Raw genomic sequence first — 19,751 nt, 5'->3', positions numbered from 1 at the left:
GGTGCAAGGGGCAAAGTTTAGAAGAGATGTGCGAGGGAAGATTTTTACACAGCTGATAGTGGATGCCTGGAACTCGCTGCTGGAGGGGGTGGTGGAAATTGATACGATAGTGACGTTTACGGGGCATCTTGACAAATATATGAATAGGGTGGAAATAGAGGAATCCAGACCCGGAAGTGTGGAAGGTTTTAGGTTAGACGGGCAGCATAGTCGATGCAGGCTTGGAGAGCGGTAGAGCCTGTTCCTGTGCTGTACTTTTCTTTGTTCTTTTGTCATCTCTTAACCTTGCCTGTTCTAAGGAAAACATTCAGCCTCACTTCATAACTGAAGCATTTCAACACTGGTAAATCTCCCCAGTAATACTCTTTCCAGTGACGTTCCATTTCTCCTGAAGTGTTGGTCCCTGAATTGTCGTTGAAGCTCCAACTGAGACTGAACCAGGGATTTTTGCCATTCTTCTCCAATACTAGCAAGACCCATTTGCCCATATTATTTGTTTTCTTCCTGCTTCTAAATAATATTCTGTACCCTATTGCTATCCTCGGCACTATCTACTACTTTGCCAAGTTTTATTTCACCACAAACTTTATAATGTTGCTCGCTCCGCCTGAGTATGTCATTTTTGAAAATTTTGAAGAGTAATCGATTGTGTCCAATGCCTCTGCTTTCTTACCTTCGCTTAATTCAGCAATCCGGGATGCAAACAGTCATTTGGTGTTATGGAACTTGAGTATTGCTGAATACTTGCTTTTGGCCTAACGAGTGCAAGTCAAAAAGCTGGAGCACTGTGTGGTATTATCAGGTATTGCAGTACCCGAGAGGCTGAAGACCATTGGTTAAACCTAGGAGTTTACCATTGGCTGTTTTGTATGTAGCTCCGCCCTAACAGTCGGGGTATAAGAACAGGTGCCGTCCCAGCAGCCCTCATTCTGTACCGAAGCTGCTGGGGAACACTTCTAGTCTATTAAAGCCTTCAGTTATGTTACTACCTCGATTTAATAGTAATTGACCGTGCATCACACTGTCAGCAATATTCAAATCTAGGGTGCCTTCAACCTGGACCAGTTGACTTATCAACTTTTAGTAATAATCTTTTTAGTATGTCTTCTCGATTTATTACAATCCTGTCTGCAACTTCCCTCTCTTTTAGTGTAATCTTGTATCATCTGTTTCCTTTGTGAAAACTGATACAACGTACTTGATTAACGCTTTTTTCACATCTTCTGCCTCATCATGAAGGTTTTCCTTTGTGTCCTTAGTAGGCCCAGCTTTTTTCTTAGCTAATTATTTACACTTTATATGTTTAGACTACATTTTGGGTCCCAAATTAATGATGCCTGCTATCTTTCTCATGTAGCCCTTTTCGCCTTCCATATGAACTTTCTGAATTCTCTCCTGTGCATTCCGTTCTCTTGCATACTAATTGAATCTTGCTCCTGTAATTTGGCATAAGCTTCCTTTTCTGTTTTAACTCTTTTTTTGTTGTCTTCCAGCGTTCATTATCCTTGGATGCCCTCCCTTTTTCCTTGAAAGGAATATGCCTAGCTTTTACATGAACCACACCATAACTCCATTTAGTAATCTGTGCCTTCAGGTCACCAATCTTATTAGTTAAATTATGCATACTTATATATACACACAATTAAGTATCTCCTTTGTTAACTTTGCTGTTTTCCTCAACCTGGGCCCTGCAGTTTTGATATTTCTAATTTTACTGTAGTTATTCTGCTTTTTCCTGTTTCCCATCTCCCAGCTAAATTAGTTTAAAACCTCCCTAGTAGTCGTCATTAACTTCTCAATGAGAACAGTGATCTCGCTTTGTTCAGATGCAATAAATCTATCTTGTAAAGGTGTCTCTTCCCTCAGAAACTATCCAATGCATCAAGAATCTGAAATCCAACCTCTTGCACCACTTCTTCAGCCATGCATTAGCTTTGCTATCTTTCTGTTTCCGTACACACTGGCTTATAGCAGTGTGAGTTATACAGAGATTACTGCCTTTTGAGACAGCTCCTGAAACTATGCTTGAAGGACCTCAACGCCTTTTCTCCCAATGTCATTAGTTCCAATATGGACTACCACTTTTGGCTATTCCCCTTCTTGCAGAATGACCTGCATCCGCTCAGTGATATCCTTTACATTGTCATCAGGCAGCCAATATACCACTCGGGAATCATGTTGATGGTCACAGAAAAGTCTGTTTATTTCCCTAAGGCTACAGTGTTTGATTCTTGCTCCATTTTTCCAAGAAACCCTCGCCTTCCCTGATGATCAAAACTGAAAACTCCTGAGCGAGTACCACCAGTTTGGGGGATTTCTGCGCTTCCTCTTGATCTATCTGGTGGTCATTCATTCCCTCACCCCCTTCACTTTCTGTAATTGTGGTGTTACCACATTGTGGAGAAGGTACTCTCTGACCTCCGGATCTGCCTGCAGTCACTCCTCTAAAGTGGAACTTGAGCAACTGGCGATATTTCAATCGCACATGGTTATCCAGGACTCAAGAAATATCCTGGAATTCCCTCATCGAACAACAGATCTTAGCTGGCCTGCCATAGTAGTCAAAACCACTGACTTTGAAATTAGTGAAATCATGATCACTAAAACATTTCACACAACTTATTCAAAAAAAGGGTAAAGAATAGACACACAAGACTCTGAGGCACCGACCTGTAGAATTCTAAGAAAATGACCGCTGACAGAGTTTCATAAATAGTAGAAAATTTATTAAAGGCACTGAAAATTATATTTATCAATGAAAACACAATAGAAACGACTTCCGGTGGTGGCTATGAAAGGAGTAGGTCGCTCATTTGGTGGCTCCCGCTCGGGTCGGCCCTTTGGACCTTTTCCCCCGATTTTTTTATCGGTCTTGATTTGGTAAATTGATGATGGAGGCAGTTGGGAGTGGATTCCTACATCAGTGAATGGAGAGGCGGACTAGAAGTGCTCGCAAAGGAAGAAATAGACGAACAGGGAAGAGTTGGGCTGAAGCTGCAGTGGGAGAAAGCATGGCGGTCGACCGGAGTCCTGGTTTGTCAACCCAGCGGTCGACTGAGCAGCTGATGCAGTTTATTCAGGAGGGCTTAGCCAAGCAGAAACAGGAATGCTTGGACTCGATTAAAGAATCGATTGCACGGCTGGAACTTAGATTGGATGCCCAAGACTGGGCGATCCAGAAAGTAGAGAAGGCGCTGGCTGAGCAGGAGAAACATTAAACTGCGGTGGAGTTGGAGGTGGGGATGCTGAGAGACCAGCAGAAGAGGCTCCTGGAGAAGGTGGAGGACCTAGAGAATAGGTCCCGCCGGCAGAACTTGAGAATCGTGCGTCTCCCGGAGAGGTCCGAAGGAGCGGACGCTGGGGCATACATAGCGGGCATGTTTGAGAAGTTATTGGGGGGTGGGGCATTCTCCCGACCCTTGGAGGTGAACAGGGCTCACAGAGCGCTCGCGAGGAAGTCGCGAGTGGGGGACCCCCCGAGGGCAATGGTGGTGGGATTCCACGGGTACTTGGACAAGGAGCGTATCTTATGGTGGGCCAGGCAGACACGGAGTTGTAAATGGAAGAACAGTATCCTGCAGATCTATCAGGATCTGAGCGCGGATGTAGCCAGGAGAAGAGCGGGGTTCAATCAGATAAAGTCGACCCTTTTTAAGAAAAAGGTGAAGTTTGGACTGCTGTATTCGGCCCGTCTTTAGGTCACGTATGAGGAGCAACATTTTTATTTTGAGTCGCCCGAGGAAGCGATGGACTTCGCTCGAAGGAAAGGACTGGAGGCGGACTGAGGTCTTTGAACTTTGCTGTAGCGCTTATGTTTAAATAGTTTCTTGTTTTTTGGACGTTATCTGTCATGTCTTCTGTATTGATTTGGGGCTTTTTGCAGAGCTAAGTGAGTTAAAGTTTACATTTGCACTGATGGGGGATGGAGGTGTATTTGTTAGATGTTGGAATTTCCGTTTGATGTTTTCTTTGTTTTTCGGGTTTTTCTAGGGCAATTTTGTTGGGATTGCTTTTCTTTTGAATATGTGTGTCCGAGCAGGGGGCGGGGGGGGGAACAATAGGTGGGAGAATGTCTGGCGCCATGGGCGGGGTCACCAAGCTAGCTGGGCAGGCTAGCTCATGGAGGCGCAGTGGGGGGTGAGCAGATGTTATGCTTGTTGAAGGGGTTGGTTTACAACGGGGTCTGAGACTCAGCAGGGGTTAATAAGGCATTCAAGGGGGGCTTCCGGTGACGGCGGGCGGGAGGCAGCCGCACATTGGAGGGCTCCTGTTCGGGAACGGCATTTTCTTTATTTTAAAATATATTTTATTCAAAGATTATTTGGCCAAACAAAACTATACAAAGGTTTTCCTTTTTACAACACTATATCAGTATAAATAACAGTGGCCGTTTTAACAAATAAATAAATAATATATAAACTAAATGGCAACTGCCATATCAAAAATAATAACTCCAAAAATAAAATCAAACAATCCAATATACATAACCGAGTACAAATATCTATACACACACATCCCTGAGGACCCGCCCGGGCCCTCCCCCCTGGGTTGCTGCTGTTACCTTTCCATTTCCTTTATCGTTCTGCGAGGTAGTCAATGAACGGTTGCCACCGCCTGGTGAACCCTTGAGCCGAACCCCTTAGTACGAACTTTATCCGTTCTAATTTTATAAACTCTGCCATGTCATTTATCCAGGTCTCGACGCCCGGGGGTTTGGCTTCCTTCCACATAAGCAATATCCTTCCAAGACATCAGCCTCTTTCGCCTCCTGCACTCCCGGCTCTTCTGCAACCCCGAATATAGCCAACCCCCAGCCTGGCTCGACCCAGACCCCCACCACCTTCGAAAGCACCTTTGCCACCCCCACCCAGAACCCCTGCAGTGCCGGACATGACCAAAACATGTGGGTGTGGTTTGCTGGGCTTCTCGAGCATCTCCCACACCTATCCTCTACTCCGAAAAATTTACTAAGCCTTGCTCCGGTCATATGCGCCCTGTGTAAAACCTTGAATTGTATCAGGCTTAGCCTGGCGCACGAGGATGACGAGTTTACCCTACGTAGGGCATCAGCCCACAGCCCCTCCTCAATCTCTTCCCCCAGCTCTTCCCATTTCCCCTTCAGCTCATCCACCATGATCTCCCCCTCGTCCCTCATTTCCCTGCCTATATCCGACACCCTACCATCCCCCACCCATGACCCTGAGATTACTCTATCTTGAATCTCCTGCGTGTGGAGCTGCGGGAATTCCCTCACCTGCTGCCTCGCAAAAGCCCTCAGTTGCATGTATCGAAATTCATTCCCTTGGGGCAACCCATATTTTTCCGTCAGCGCTCCCAGACTCGCAAACGTCCCGTCTACGAACAGATCTCTCAGTTGCACAACCCCAGCTCTCTGCCATACTCCAAATCCCCCATCCATTCTCCCCGGGACAAACCTATGGTTATTTCTTATCGGGGACCGCACCGAGGCTCCCGTCCTTCCCCTATGTCGTCTCCACTGCCCCCAAATTTTTAGTGTTGCCACCACCACTGGACTTGTGGTGTATTTCTTCGGGGAGAACGGCAACGGCGCCGTCACCATTGCTTGTAGGCTGGTTCCTTTGCAGGACGCCATCTCCAATCTCTTCCACGCCGCTCCCTCCCCTTCGTGACCATCACCGGGAGGCACTGAAACACAAAGAGGAATCTCGGGAGGACTACCATTTTGACCGCCTGCACCCTACCCACCAGTGACAGGGGCACCATCTCTTAAAATCCTCCTCCATCTGTTCCACCAATCTTGTTAAATTAAGCCTATGTAAGGTTCCCCAACTCCTGGCTATCTGAATCCCTAAGTACCGGAAATCTCTTGTTACCTTCCTCAGCGGTAAGTCATCTATTCCCCTGCTCTGCTCTCCCGGATGCACCACAAACAACTCACTCTTCCCCATATTCAATTTGTACCCCGAAAATTCCCCAAACTCCCTGAGTGTCTGCATTATCTCAGGCATCCCCTCCACTGGGTCCGCAACATACAGCAATAAATCATCTGCATACAAAGATACCCGGTGTTCTTCTCCTCCCCTGAGTACTCCCCTCCACTTCCTGGAGCCCCTCAGTGCTATGGCCAGGGGCTCAATTGCCAATGCAAACAGTAACGGAGACAGGGGGCACCCCTGCCTCGTCCCTCTATGAAGACGGAAGTAGTCAGACCTCTGTCTGTTCGTGACCACGCTCGCCACCGGGGCCCTATACAGCAGCTGTACCCATCCAATAAACCCTTCTCCAAAACCAAATCTCCTCAGCATCTCCCACAGATAATCCCACTCCACTGTCGAATGCTTTCTCGGCGTCCATCGCCACCACTATCTCCGCCTCCCTCTCTGGTGGGGGCATCATCATTACCCCTAGCAACCTCCGTATGTTCCTGTTCAGCTGTCTCCCCTTAACGAACCCAGTTTGATCCTCGTGGACCACCCCCGGGACACAGTCCTCTATCCTCATCGCCATCACCTTGGCCAGGAGCTTAGCATCTACATTTAAAAGGGAAATGGGCCTGTAGGACCCACACTGCAGCGGGTCTTTTTCCTTCTTCAAAAGGAGCGATATCATTGCCTCCGACATAGTCGGGGGCAGCTGCCCCCTTTCCCTGGCCTCATTAAAGGTTCTCGTCAAAAGCGGGGCCAGTAGGTCCATATACTTCCTATAAAATTCCACCGGGTATCCGTCCGGTCCCGGGGCCTTCCCCGCCTGCATGCTCCCAATCCCTTTTACCACCTCCTCCATCTCAATCTGTGCTCCCAGTCCCGCCCTCTCCTGCTCCTCCACCTTAGGGAATTGCAGCTGATCCAAGAAACACCTCATTCCCTCCTTCCCTTCCGGGGGCTGAGCCTTATATAACCTCTCATAAAATGCCTTGAACACCCCGTTCACTCTGTCCGCTCCCCGTTCCATCTCTCCCTCCTCATCTCTCATCCCACCTATCTCCCTCGCTGCTCCCCTCTTCCTCAATTGGTGGGCCAGTCGCCGACTCGCCTTCTCTCCATACTCCTACTGTACCCCCTGTGCCCTCCTCCACTGTGCCTCTGCCTTACCCGTGGTCAGCAGGTCAAATTCCACATGTAGCCTTTGTCTTTCCCTGTACAGTCCCTCCTCCGGTGCCTCCGCATATTGCCTGTCCACCCTCAAAAGTTCTTTCAGCAATCGCTCCCTTTCTTTACCCTCTTGCTTATGTGCCCTTATGGATATCAGTTCCCCTCTAACCACCGCCTTCAACGCCTCCCAGACCACTCCCACCTGAACCTCTCCATTGTCATTAAGCTCCAAGTACCTCTCGATGCACCCCCTCACCCTTAAACATACCCCCTCATCCGCCAATAAGCCCATATCCATTCTCCAGAGTGGGTGCTGTTCTTTTTCCTCTCCTACCTCCAGGTCTACCCAATGTGGAGCGTGGTCCGAAATAGCTATGGCCGTATATTCCGTCCCTGTCACCTTCGGAATCAGTGCCCTTCCCAAGACAAAAATGTCTATCCGTGAGTATACTTTGTGAACATGGGAGAAAAATGAGAACTCCTTACTCCTAGGCCTACTAAATCTCCAGGGGTCTACCCCTCCCACCTGCTCCTTGAAGTTCATGCTCAGCCCCGCCCCTAATGGCCAGCGCCCACAGTTCCTCTTACTCCCCCCCCCCCCCCCAAACATGGGGAAGAGAGAAAAGTTACAGGATCGCCAAATTAAAAAATCATCCCCCCCCCCTCCCCTTTTTCCCTCGCCCCACATAATCACCCCACCACTTTGTCTCAAAAGCTCTTTCTCTCGCCAGACTATTCCAGCTTCTCGTCCACAATGAATGTCCACGCCTCTTCTGCCGTCTCAAAGTAGTGGTGCTTCCCTTGGTGTGTGACCCACAATCTCGCCGGTTGCAACATTCCAAACTGGATCTTCTTTTTGTGAAGCACCGCCTTAGCCCGATTAAAACTTGCCCTCCTTCTCGCCACCTCCGCACTCCAATCCTGGTATGCGCGGATCACCGCGTTCTCCCACCTACAGCTCCGAGTTTTCTTCGCCCATCTGAGGACCGTCTCTCTGTCATTGTAGCGGAGAAACCTCACCACTATAGCTCGAGGTATTTTCCAGCCTTCGGTCTTCGCGCCAAAACTCGATAAGCTCCCTCCACCTCCAAAGGGCCCGTCGGGGCCTCCGATCCCATTAGCGAGTGAAGCATCGTGCTCACATATGTCCTGACATCCGCCCCTTCTGCGCCTTCGGGAAGACCCAAAACTCTTAAATTCTTCCTCCTCGGATTATTCTCCAGTGCTTCCAACCTCTCCACACACCTTTTGTGCTGTGCCTCGTGCATCTCTGCCTTCACCACCAGGCCCTGTATTTTGTCTTCATATTCAGCAGCCTTTGCCTTTCAGATCCGAAGCTCCAGCTCTTGGGTCTTCTGCTCCTCCTTTAGCCCTTCAATCGCCTGTAGTATCGGGGCCAACAACTCCTTCTTCAACTCCTTTTTCAGCTCTTCCACACAGCGCCGCAGGAACTCTTGTTGGTCCGGGCCCCATAACAAACGGCCACCCTCCGACGCCATCTTGCTTTGAGCTTCCCTTCCTTGCCGCTGCTCCAGAGGATCCTCCGCAATCCGGCCGCTATCCTCTCTCTTATCCATGCATGTCCGGGGGGATTCCCTTCTGGTTTACCGCACAGTGTTTTTGGCCGTTTAAATTGCCGTTGGGGCTCCTATTAAGAGCCCAAAAGTCCGTTCCAACGGGAGCTGCCGAAACGTGCGACTTAGCTGGTCATCGCCGCAGCCGGAAGTCCCGGGAACGGCATTTTCGAGGAGTAACGCCCGGCCCTAGGGCCAGCGACGGCAGTAAAAGTCGGGAGATAGCGCAAGGAGAAGAAGGATGTCGAATAACACCAAAAAAACGGCCGGGAAAAAAGTGGCTGAACGTCCGTTGGAGAGGGGAAAGGTCACCGCGGGGTCAACAAAGAAAATGGAGGCTGGAGCACCAGGGGAGGCCGCAGTGCGTACGGCTGAAGAACTAACTAAGGTGATGGCTGCGGAATTCCAAAAGCAGTTGGCACAGATTGAGAAATGTATGGAGATGGTGAGGAAGGAGATGAGGGAGGTTTTGAGTGCGCTGGTGGAGGAGGCGGTTTCCCCGGTGAAGACGGCGGTGGCGAGCGCAGTGGCGGAGGTGCGAGAGCAAGGGGAGGCGCTGAAGGAAGTGGAAGAGACGGTATTGCAGCACGGTGATCAACTTGCCTCGATGGGGAAGGAGATGCAGAAGGTGATGGACACGAACAAGCATCTGCGAGGAAAAATGGAAGATCTGGAAAACAGATCCAGGCGACAGAATTTGAGGGTCGTGGGGCTGCCCGAAGGAGTTGAAGGACCGAAGCCGACTGAGTATTTTGCCGCGATGCTGGCAAAACTACTGGGGGAGGGGGAGGACCCCTCCCGATATGAACTGGATCGGGCTCATCGGTCGTGGAGGCCTGTACCAAAGGCGAATGAGCCGCCAAGGGCAGTGACTCTGTGCTTCCGTAGGTACAGTGTGAAGGAGAAGGTCCTGAGCTGGGCCAAGCAGAAGCGGGTGGTGCAGTGGGCTGGAGCTGGTATACGTGTATACCAGGACATTACGGTGGAGCTGGCGAGGAGGCGGGCTGCCTTCAACCGGGTGAAGAGGGCACTGTACATTGGCAAGGTGCAGTGCGGCATTGTATATCCAGCGAAGCTGAGGGTGACTTACAAGCTCATGGACTTTTATTTTGGAATGGCGGAAGCAGCGGAGGAGTTTGCGAAGGCAGAAGGACTGTGGCAGAACTGACAAATTGAGGAATGGCCATGTGCCGATGTAACCTCATGACTGTATTTTCTTCTTTTTTTTTGTATCACTGCGCGCGGGTGTAGAGGCTAAAGGAGCCAATGTTGCATATATTTGGACAAGGGAAGGGACGGGACTTTCACTTGAAAGGAGGGCTCTTTGGGGTGTAGGTGGATATGCAGGGTTTGTGTGCTAAAAGGGGATCTTTGGGCTTTCCTAGGGCCGGGCAAGGGGGAAAGGGACCCGGGCGGGGGCCTCCACGCTGGCCGATTCAAGCCGGCCAGTGAACGGGAGTGAGGTGGGGGGAGGGGCTGCGGCCATCGGAGCCTGACAGAACATAAGAACATAAGAACTAGGAGCAGGAGTAGGCCATCTGGCCCCTCGAGCCTGCTCCACCATTCAATGAGATCATGGCTGATCTTTTGTGGACTCAGCTCCACTTTCCGGCCCGAACACCATAACCCTTAATCCCTTTATTCTTCAAAACAGGGTCCGAGTGGTCTAGCCGGGGTGGAAAGTTGGGGGGAGGGAACCGAGGTTGGGAGGAGGAGTTTTACAAGAGGCAGTGGACGGGAGGAGCTGGAGACTTGGGGGGTACAACTTTGGTGTATCATGTACGGTACTCTCTTAGAGGCTGGATGGCGTTGGTTGGGGGGGGTGGAGAGCCGTGTAGATTAAGGGTGACTACGGGTAATCCCTGATTCCTTTTTGTCATTTGTTTATGTAAACATGCGGGTTGTGGTTTGGGGGTTGGTGGGCGGATGGGACCGTTGTTATTATGGGGATTGACATATCTTGTTGATTATTGTTTATTGTTGATGGGTGTAAATGTGGGAGAAAACGTGAAAAAGGAGCAGAATAAAAAAAAAAATAAGGCATTCAAGGAGTTTTACAGTAGGTTGTATGAGTCGGAGCTCCCAGCTGGGCCGGAGGGGATGAGGCACTTTTTAGGGGACTGAATTGGGGTTGGTATAAGGGCTGGGGGCCCCGATTGGGTTGGAGGAAATAGCAGAGGGGCTGAAGGCCATGCAGTGGGGTAAAGCCCTGGGGCCGGATGGATACCCAGTGGAGTCCTATTAAAGGTTCTCTGGGATATTGGGGCTGCTGTTGATGAGGGCATTCAATGAGGCAAAGGAACGTGGGGTGCTTCCCCCGATTATGTCACAGGCCACAATCTCATTGATCCTGAAGCGGGATAAGGACCCGGAGCTATGCGGGTCCTACAGGCCGATCTCCCTACTAAATGTGGACGCCAAACTGCTGGCCAAAATCTTGTCCTCTCGGATTGAAGACTGTGTTCTGGACGTGATTGGGGAGGACCATACGGGATTTGTTAAGGGTAGGCAGTTGGCGGCCAACGTAAGAAGGTTGTTAAATGTGATTATGATGCCCCCAGAAGGTAGGGATGTGGAGGTAGTGGTCGCAATGGATGCAGAGAGAGCTTTTGATCGGGTGGAATGGGAATATCTGTGGGATGTTCTGGGGCGGTTTGGATTTGGGTGGGCCTTTATTGACTGGGTCAGGCTGTTGTATCAGACTCCGGTGGCGAGGGTATGGACGAATGGTCAACATTGGACTATTTCAGGCTGCATCGGGGGACGAGACAGGGGTGCCCCCTCTCCCCACTGCTGTTCGCGTTAGCCATAGAGCCACTGACAATTGCGCTGAGAGCCTCAAGGGGCTGGAAGGGACTGGTCCGGGGGGGGGGGGGAAGTGGAACACAGAGTCCTGCTTTACGCAGATGACCTGCTCCTGTATGTTTCGGACCAACTAGAAGGGATGGAAGAAATTATGAGGATTCTGAGGGAATTTGGCCGGTTTTCGGGGTAAAAACTAAATATGGGGAAAAGTGAGATGTTTGGGCTCCAGGCAAGGGGGCAGGAGAGGCGATTGGGGGAGCTGACGTTTAGGGTGGTAAAGGGGAAGCTTTCGATACCTAGGCATCCAGGTGGAATGGGAACGGCTACACAAGTTAAATTTGGCCCGATTAGTAGACCAGATGAAGGACTATTTTTGAAGGTGGGATGCGCTTCCGTTGTCACTCGCTGGGAGGGTGCAGACAGTGAAAATGATGGTCCTCCCGAGATTCCTGTTTGTGTTTCAGTGTCTCCCCATCTTTATTCCACGGACCTTCTTTAAATGGGTCAATGAGGTGTTCACTGGCTTTGTATGATCCCGCGAGTAAAAAAGGGGATGCTTGAGCGGAGCCGGGGGGGAGGCCGGGCTGGCACTACCGAACTTTAGTAATTATTATTGGGCGGCGAATATAGCCATGATTAGGAAGTGGGTGGTGGGGGGAGGGTCGGTATGGGAGCGTGTGGAGACGGCATCATGCAAGGGCACCAGTTTGGGGGTGTAAGTAACGGCGCCTCTGCTGTTCTCGCCGGCACGATACTCCACCAGCCCCATGGTGGTGGAGGGTGTGGGGGCAATGAAGGAGGCATGTGGGAGCGGAGGGCGCTTCGGTGTGGTCTCCAATTTGTAACAATCACCTGTTTGCCCCGGGAAGGCTGGATGGAGGGTTCCGAAGACAGCAGCGATTGAGAGGGTGGGGTACATGATTATGAAGGGGAGCTTTTCTATACTGAGGGAGCTGGAGGAGAAATTTGGATTGGCGAGGGGAAATGAGTTTAGGTACCTGCAGGTGCGAGATTTCCTATGCAGGTCTCAACCTTCCCGCTCCTACCACCAAGGGGGATACAGGATAGGGTAGTTTCTAGAGTGTGCGTGGGAGAAGGGAGGGCTTCTGACATTTACAAGGAACTCATGGGGCCAGAGGAGACGCAGACCGAGGAGTTGAAACGCAAGTAGGAAAAGGAGTTTGGAGGAGAAATAGAGGATGGTCTCTGGGCGGACGCGTTGAATAGAGTCAACGTGTCCACAACATGTGCCAGGCTCAGCCTGATACAATTTAAGGTCGTTCACCAGGCCCACATGACAGTGGCCCAGATGAGCAGGTTCTTTGGGGTAGAAGATAGGTACACAAGGTGTGCGGGAGGATCAGCGAACCATGTCCATATGTTCTGGGCATGTCCGAAGCTTAGAGGATTCTGGCAGGGGTTTGCCGATGTCATGTCCAAGGTGTTAGAAACAAGGGTGGCGGCGAGTCCAGAGGTGGAGATTTTCGGAGTGTCGGAAGACCTGGGAATCCAGGAGGAAAAAGAGGCAGACGTTTCTAGCCTTTGCTTTCCTGGTAGCCCGGAGACGGATACTATTATCTTGGAGGGACTCAAAGCCCCCGAAGTCGGAGACCTGGCTAACTGACATGGCTAGCTTTCTCTGTTTGTAGAAAATCAAGTTCGCCTTGAGAGGATCAATGTTAGGATTCGCCTGGAGGTGGCGGCCGTTCGTCGACTTCTTTGGGGAAAATTAACTGTCAGCAGAAGGGGGGGGGGTTTAGTTTAGTTTAGAGTAGGGGATTAGTAAAGGTGGGACCTGTAAGGGAGGAAGACGGCTTTTGCACTGTGTTTATAATTTCATGTACATTGTTTATTTTGTTGTTGTTGTAAAACCATAAATACCTCAATAAATGTTTATTAAAAAAAGACACAATAGAAACTGCCATGAAGTGAATTTCAGCCATCAAAAATGCACAAACACATGAAACGCTGTGGCAGTGAGGTCACTTTTGAATTTTGTTTCTCCGATTTCTGCATTTGTCTTGCGTTCTGACTTATCTCTCTCACTCATTCTTTGTCGCTCTCGCTGAGGAAAGCTGATACTTATTAGCCTGAGAAATTTATTTTTTGCATAACTCTGCAGTTTGATTCCGAAGCACTCAAATATTTCCAAATTCACATTCATGAAAGAACTGTATAATCTCTCAGATTGTGAATTGTACAGAAATGTGTTTGGAAACAAGGGGGTGTTGTTGTATACATGCGAAAGATCTGTTTCCATCAGATTAGATATGCCATTCATAACAGATTTGCAAATAAAACCCTTAGAATGTGACTTGCTTCTAATGACTTGTGTCTTCTTCCAGTCAACCATCAATTATATTCATAGATGAGCTTGATGCCATATGTCCAAAGCGGGAAGGAGCTCAGCATGAAGTTGAGAAGCGAGTGGTAGCATCATTGCTCACACTAATGGATGGTATTGGCTCGGTGAGTAAATAGTAACAATTAAAAATAGTCAGATTATTGTTTACAGTAATTTTGTAGAAAATAATCATTGGTTCCTTGAATTTGTAAAGTGCAAGAGGTTGTGTTGCAGATTTGACATACTGCTGTTCTTTTCCACCTAATCCAGGTTCCATGTATGTCACTTATTACTTTCTTTACCATTGTTGGTCAGTATGATTTCTTGTAAATTATGTTATTCACATTCAATAATGAACCACCATAAAGACTGATCACCTAATGTTCAGTACATTCATGATTTTAAAGCATATGTTGCTAAAGTAAAGAATCTCGATGAAGGCATTCCTAGGGTGATCTGACTTTCAGAAATCTCTCTGCGTTATTTCGTGGCAACACAGAACTCTGACTAAATCACTGCAAGCTGTTCTTCTATATACCATATATTGTAGAGTAGAATTTATTGTGGGTAGTATTTGGAACTGACAATTCCACTCTTTAAAACAGTATTCATTGCACCTTCTTTTGCCTGTCTTCTCTTCACTTCTGAAATGTAGTTCAGTAGATTCTAGTTATTTTTGATACCTCACTCAAGTTTTCATTTGTGAGCATAGGCAATGAGTGTTTTGTGTGGGGGACATCAAAGCTCAGTCCGATCCTGCCCTGATTTTCCATTGGTATCACAGGAACAGTGCTTCCCTAATGCAGAGCACAGAGGCCAGACGAGACACCCCTATTGTTGTCCCAACTTAATTCAGCTAACACTACAGATCAGGAATTGAAGCTTGAACTCTCCTGTTCTAAATGGTTTGCTTACTGAGTGTTTTAATCAATAAATTCAGTGGAAGTAAATCAATTTATCTGTAGTTTAGAGAGATCATAGGGTAATGTCTTGTGTTTAAAAATGCAGGCATTGTTTCAGTGAAGAGATGCATGGATTCAATTATCTGTGGAAATTGAAAATATATGTTAGTCACAGGGAGCTTGCTGTTTCACTGGGGACAGGTTACTACAGAAGATTTGGAATTGCAAAATCGAAAGGCTTGCTGCACCTTAAAGGAAAGTTTTATTTTTACTAGCCAAATTACAAATGTATTTAATTTGTATTCAAAGAACGGTCACAGAAGTGCTATAACACATCAAAGCCTCAATTTTGATGATACTTGTGTTAAAGTATGTGTGAGCCAAGTGTGGCAGAAAAGGGTGTCATTGTTAGACCCTGGGGCACCAGTTGAGCTGCATGGAGGAGGAGGGTCACACAGAGAAGTTGCTGGGTCTAGACATCTTGTTTTAATTAATTAGTTGTCTAAAGTGTACATAGGACCTTTTTTATTCATTCATGGCTTGTGGACGTCATTGGCAAAGCCAGCATTCATTGCCAATCCCTAATTGCCTCTGAGAAGGTGGTGGCAAGCCACTGCATTGAACCATTGCAGTCTATGTGGTATAGATACAGCCACAGGGCTGTTCAAGAGGACGTTCCAGGATTTTGATCCAGAGACGGTGAAGGAACGACAGTGGTATATTTCCAAGTCAGGATGGTGAGTATCTTGGAAGGGAACTTCCAAGTGGTGGTGTTCCCATATCTCTGTTGTCCTTGTCCTTCTGGATGGTTGTAGCCATGGGTTTGCATGATGCTGTTGAAGGAGCCTTGACGAGTTGCTGTAGTCCACCTTGTAGATGGTACACACCTGCAACCACCACGGTGTGTTAGTGTTGCAGGGAATGAATGTTTAAAGTGATGGATGGGGCGACAATCAAATCTGGCTGTTTCTTTCCTGGATGGTGTTGGGCTTCTTGAGTATTGCTGGAGCTGCACTCACCTGGATGCGTGGAGAGCATTTCATTACATTCCTGACTTGTGCCGTGTAGACTGTGGACAGACTTTAGGGGTCAGGAGGTGCGTTGCCCGCTGCAGAATTCCCATCTCTTATCTGTTCTTGTGGTCACATTATTTGTCAGGCGGTTTCAGTTGAGTTTTTGTCGATGGTGAGGATTCAGCAATGGTAACGGCATTGAATGTCAAAGGGAGATAGTAAATTCTCTCTTGTTGAAGATTGAGTTATGTTCCTGGACTAGACTCTCAAGTTCTTGTGCAATTCAGTTAGTGACTAGTAACTTTTTGTTTAATGTAGCCAAAGTTTGAGATCAAAGATATTTGCTGAGGGAATAAAGTCACAAGATTTCACGGGTTAACAAACAAAAACAAATTTTACAAGGTCAAAAAAATAAATCGATTTATAATAGCTACCTTGAGGTGTAATGTTCATGGTTAATGTGAAGTACATTAAAAGGCAAATTGTGGTTGAATTGCACAGTTAATGACCGATGTAACCAAGACAGATTCCACGGATTTCTTAACCCACCGAAATATCAGTAAATAATTAGTCAATGTCGTTGAAACGCTCTCGCTCGCTCGGAATTCCAGTCTTCACCTCTGAAGATTTTGCCTCTGAATTCCCTCTGAACTCTAATGGCGTCAGCAATGGCTCACCTTGTGGGGTTTCAGTTGTGTCTCCCGAGATTCCATTCCATTGGATTCCCGAATCTGCACTCCCAACACCAACTCACAAGCACAACATCAGCTCTTTAGCCGCACTGAGCAGAATTCTACTTCTCAAAAGGGTTACCTTTGCCCCAGTGATCTACAGCATGGAGTCACCAACCTTTTGCTGCCTCCTTCGATCACCAGTGCTTCTCCTGAGCCACTTAAAGTCTACCAACTGCAGTCCTTTTTCTGCTTAGAGCCGTTATCTCTATACCTCTTTCGTCTTAACTGAAACCTCACCCTGTTCACAAAAACTTCAGCCTTGTCTTCTGAAGTGTGCTTTTCTGACTTTGCGCCTCTAATGGAAAGTTTATCCACTGGAACCTGGGCTTGCACTTCAAATGAATTTCTGACTACAGCGCTGTTCTTTTTAATCTAACTCGTTGGCACAAGAACAAACACTAAGGTTCAAAGTTCATTCTGCCATGTGCTGTAGATCAAGGATTATCAGAATGACAGCAACATAATTTATTCTTTTGTGTCAGCATGACTGAGTTGGTAGCACTCTTGTCTCATTACAAGGTTCCGGGTTCAAGTCCTGTGACAAAGCTCAAGTACAAAAAAAAAACAGGCTGATAGTTGTGTGCAATGCTGAGGGAACACTTCACTGACGGAGGTGTTGGATGAAATGTTAAACCAAGGCCTGCTTAGGCGGGTGTAAAAGATCCCATGGCATTTTATTGAAGAGGGAGCAGAGGAGTTATCCCCAGTGTGTCCTGGTCAATATTTATCCCTCAGTCAACATTAGAAAACGGATTCTCTGGTCAATGCCACATCGCTGTTTGTGACAACTTGATGTGTATATATTTGCTGCTGTACTTCCTACATTACAACAGTGACTACTCTTCAAAATAAAAGTACCTAATTGACTGTAAAACACATAGAGATGTCCTATGGTTGCAGAAGCATAATATATATGCAAGTCTTTTTTCCTTTAGGTAAGGATCAAAAATTGTGGAAGGATCGAATGGCCTACATCAGTTCAGTCACTGATGACATTTGATACTACTCAACCCTTATCCTTGCAAGCACCCTGCTCTCAGGTTGCTGCCACTGACCCCAATGCCCATTTAGTAGCCTGACTCCTGTCATGCGAGAGCAGGTGGAAGAAAAAGAAATAAGCTATGGTTCAGATAACTGAAGCACACAGTTCAACCTTGCTATGGTATTGAATAGTAAATCAGCAGCTGTAACGAGTATCTTTGGCAGTTCAGTCTGTGCTGAAGGCGATTTAGGTAAAGGTATATTTTGTCATCACCCTGATGAAGGTGATATGGTGGGTGGGATATTCAGCTGTCCTCATCAGTTGTACAATGCTAGTAGTTGATGAATAGCAGCTTTAGCAGTAAAAATATATGTCTCCTCCTGTCTATCTTGGTTACCTCCTTGTTACACTTGGTTGTCATCATCTTCCTTCTCCAAGTGCTTCATTATTGTATGTCATTGGATTATGAAGTTGTAGAGCAAATTAACAGACCATTATGATCATGTGAGACTTTTGCCAAACTGTATATAACATACACTTTGATATTTCAAGATATCGGAATCTTGGTTAGGAAGATGCTGTGAAGTATTCACAATGGTTTTGGATGCTTTTATCTCACTATCTGTATTCGGAGTTGTTTGAGGTCTTCGAAGCCAGCCCTCAAGGTGTCTCCGAGGAAGCATTTTTGAAATGTTCTGGTGCGTCAGGTAATTAGGCCACAATCGAATGTCTTAAAATAAATATTATTGTGATTGCCTAGGAAGCAGGCATTGACCTGCATTATCCTCCACGACTGCTCACAGCGATCTGGATGCTGTGATTTATCAATGTAAAACTTCTGTGTTCAACAGCTATTCGTGGATGCTTGGGGGCTATCAATAATGCTGTGCACTTTAGGGAGCCCTGATAGTTGGAAAAAATCTCGGACACAACCTAACCAAACTGGAACAGAATCCCGTGATCGGCGCGTTTAGCCGAGAACACCATGCTATCTATCGGGACTCAATTTCAATTTGGGGCCTCAGCGGAGGCCGAACTTAGTCCAGCTTCCTGCATTGAGGAGCTCCGCTCTCGAGCCCCTGGCGCAACAACTCAAACTTCCCCAAAGCCTCAATTCGCCTATAAGAGGGTCCTCGGTTTTTACCCAGAGGGTAGTGATGTCCTGGAATGCACTGCCTGGGAGCGTGGTAGAGGCAGGTTGCCTCACATCCTTTAAAACGTACTCGGATGAGCACTTGGCACGTCGTAACATTCAAGGCTATGGGCCAAGTGCTGGCAAATGGGATTAGGTAGGCAGGTCAGGTGTCTTTTATGCATTGGTGCAGAACATGAAACTTCTGTTCCAGAGGCAGAGATGCTACCCACTGCTCCACAAAGCATCCCATGTATGTGTTGGAGACGGATTCAATCGTGATTTTAATCAGGAAAAGCACCTGAAGAGAGAAGGCTTGTAGGACTTTAGGGAAAGGGCTCTGTAGTGGAAATAGCCAGTTGGCCAATGCAGAGGGACAACCCTATGGCCTCTGCTGGAACCATTCAAAGATTCTACATGTGTATCTGTGAAGATGCCCTTGGGCGCCAGACTGGAACAAATATCCGGTGATGAGGCACTCTAAAGTCTTTCCAATCTGTGTGGGCAACTGCCGAAGAAGTGAAGGCCTTTGCCATTGACCACAAAATCCAAGCCAATATCATTCAAAATGGAATACTGAAGAAAAGGTTACCTGTAAAATATGGTGAATATGTGTGCTTGGCACATGTTAGAAGTGTGTATAGTCAGCACATATGTATGAGAAAAAGTACGAAGTCTTACAACACCAGGTTAAAGTCCAACAGGTTTGTTTCGATGCCACTAGCTTTCGGAGCGCTGCTCCTTCCTCAGATTCACCTGAGGAAGGAGCAGGGCTCCGAAAGCTAGTGACATCGAAACAAACCTGTTGGACTTTAACCTGGTGTTGTAAGACTTCGTACTGTGCTCACCCCAGCCCAACGCCGGCATCTCCACATCATGGCTACCATCGACACCGCAAACTGCCGGCTCAAAGTGGAGAGGATCTCCAGGAAGATCGCATTCACCTGAGGAAGGAGCAGCGCTCCGAAAGCTAGTGACATCGAAACAAACCTGTTGGACTTTAACCTGGTGTTGTAAGACTTCGTACTGTGCTCACCCCAGTCCAACGCCGGCATCTCCACATCATGAGAAAAAGTGACATGCATCCTCCTCACATATGTTAATCAAAATCCTGTGACGATACATGTATGATCCACAACAACCTCTTTCCCAGCTGTGAATTTAATGCAGACTGTATAAGGAAATATGGGTG

At 47.7% G+C, this 19,751-nt stretch overlaps 1 protein-coding gene across 3 annotated transcripts in view; it reads left to right on the top strand.

Annotated features, from left to right (window-relative positions):
* Positions 1-19,751, top strand: part of afg2a (AFG2 AAA ATPase homolog A) — a 721,265-nt gene that overhangs the window by 51,099 nt on the left and 650,415 nt on the right. For all 3 annotated transcript variants that reach the window (XM_072495694.1, XM_072495695.1, XM_072495696.1), the window contains exon 8: positions 13,798-13,921. In XM_072495694.1, the coding sequence (XP_072351795.1) occupies positions 13,798-13,921 (124 nt within the window). The remainder of the gene's footprint in view (positions 1-13,797; positions 13,922-19,751) is intronic.

The sequence above is a fragment of the Scyliorhinus torazame genome, chromosome 3, assembly GCF_047496885.1.
Source record: "Scyliorhinus torazame isolate Kashiwa2021f chromosome 3, sScyTor2.1, whole genome shotgun sequence".
NCBI lineage: Eukaryota > Metazoa > Chordata > Chondrichthyes > Carcharhiniformes > Scyliorhinidae > Scyliorhinus > Scyliorhinus torazame.
The sequence above is the reverse complement of the archived record's forward strand: the minus strand, read 5'-3'. Positions and strand labels throughout refer to the sequence as shown.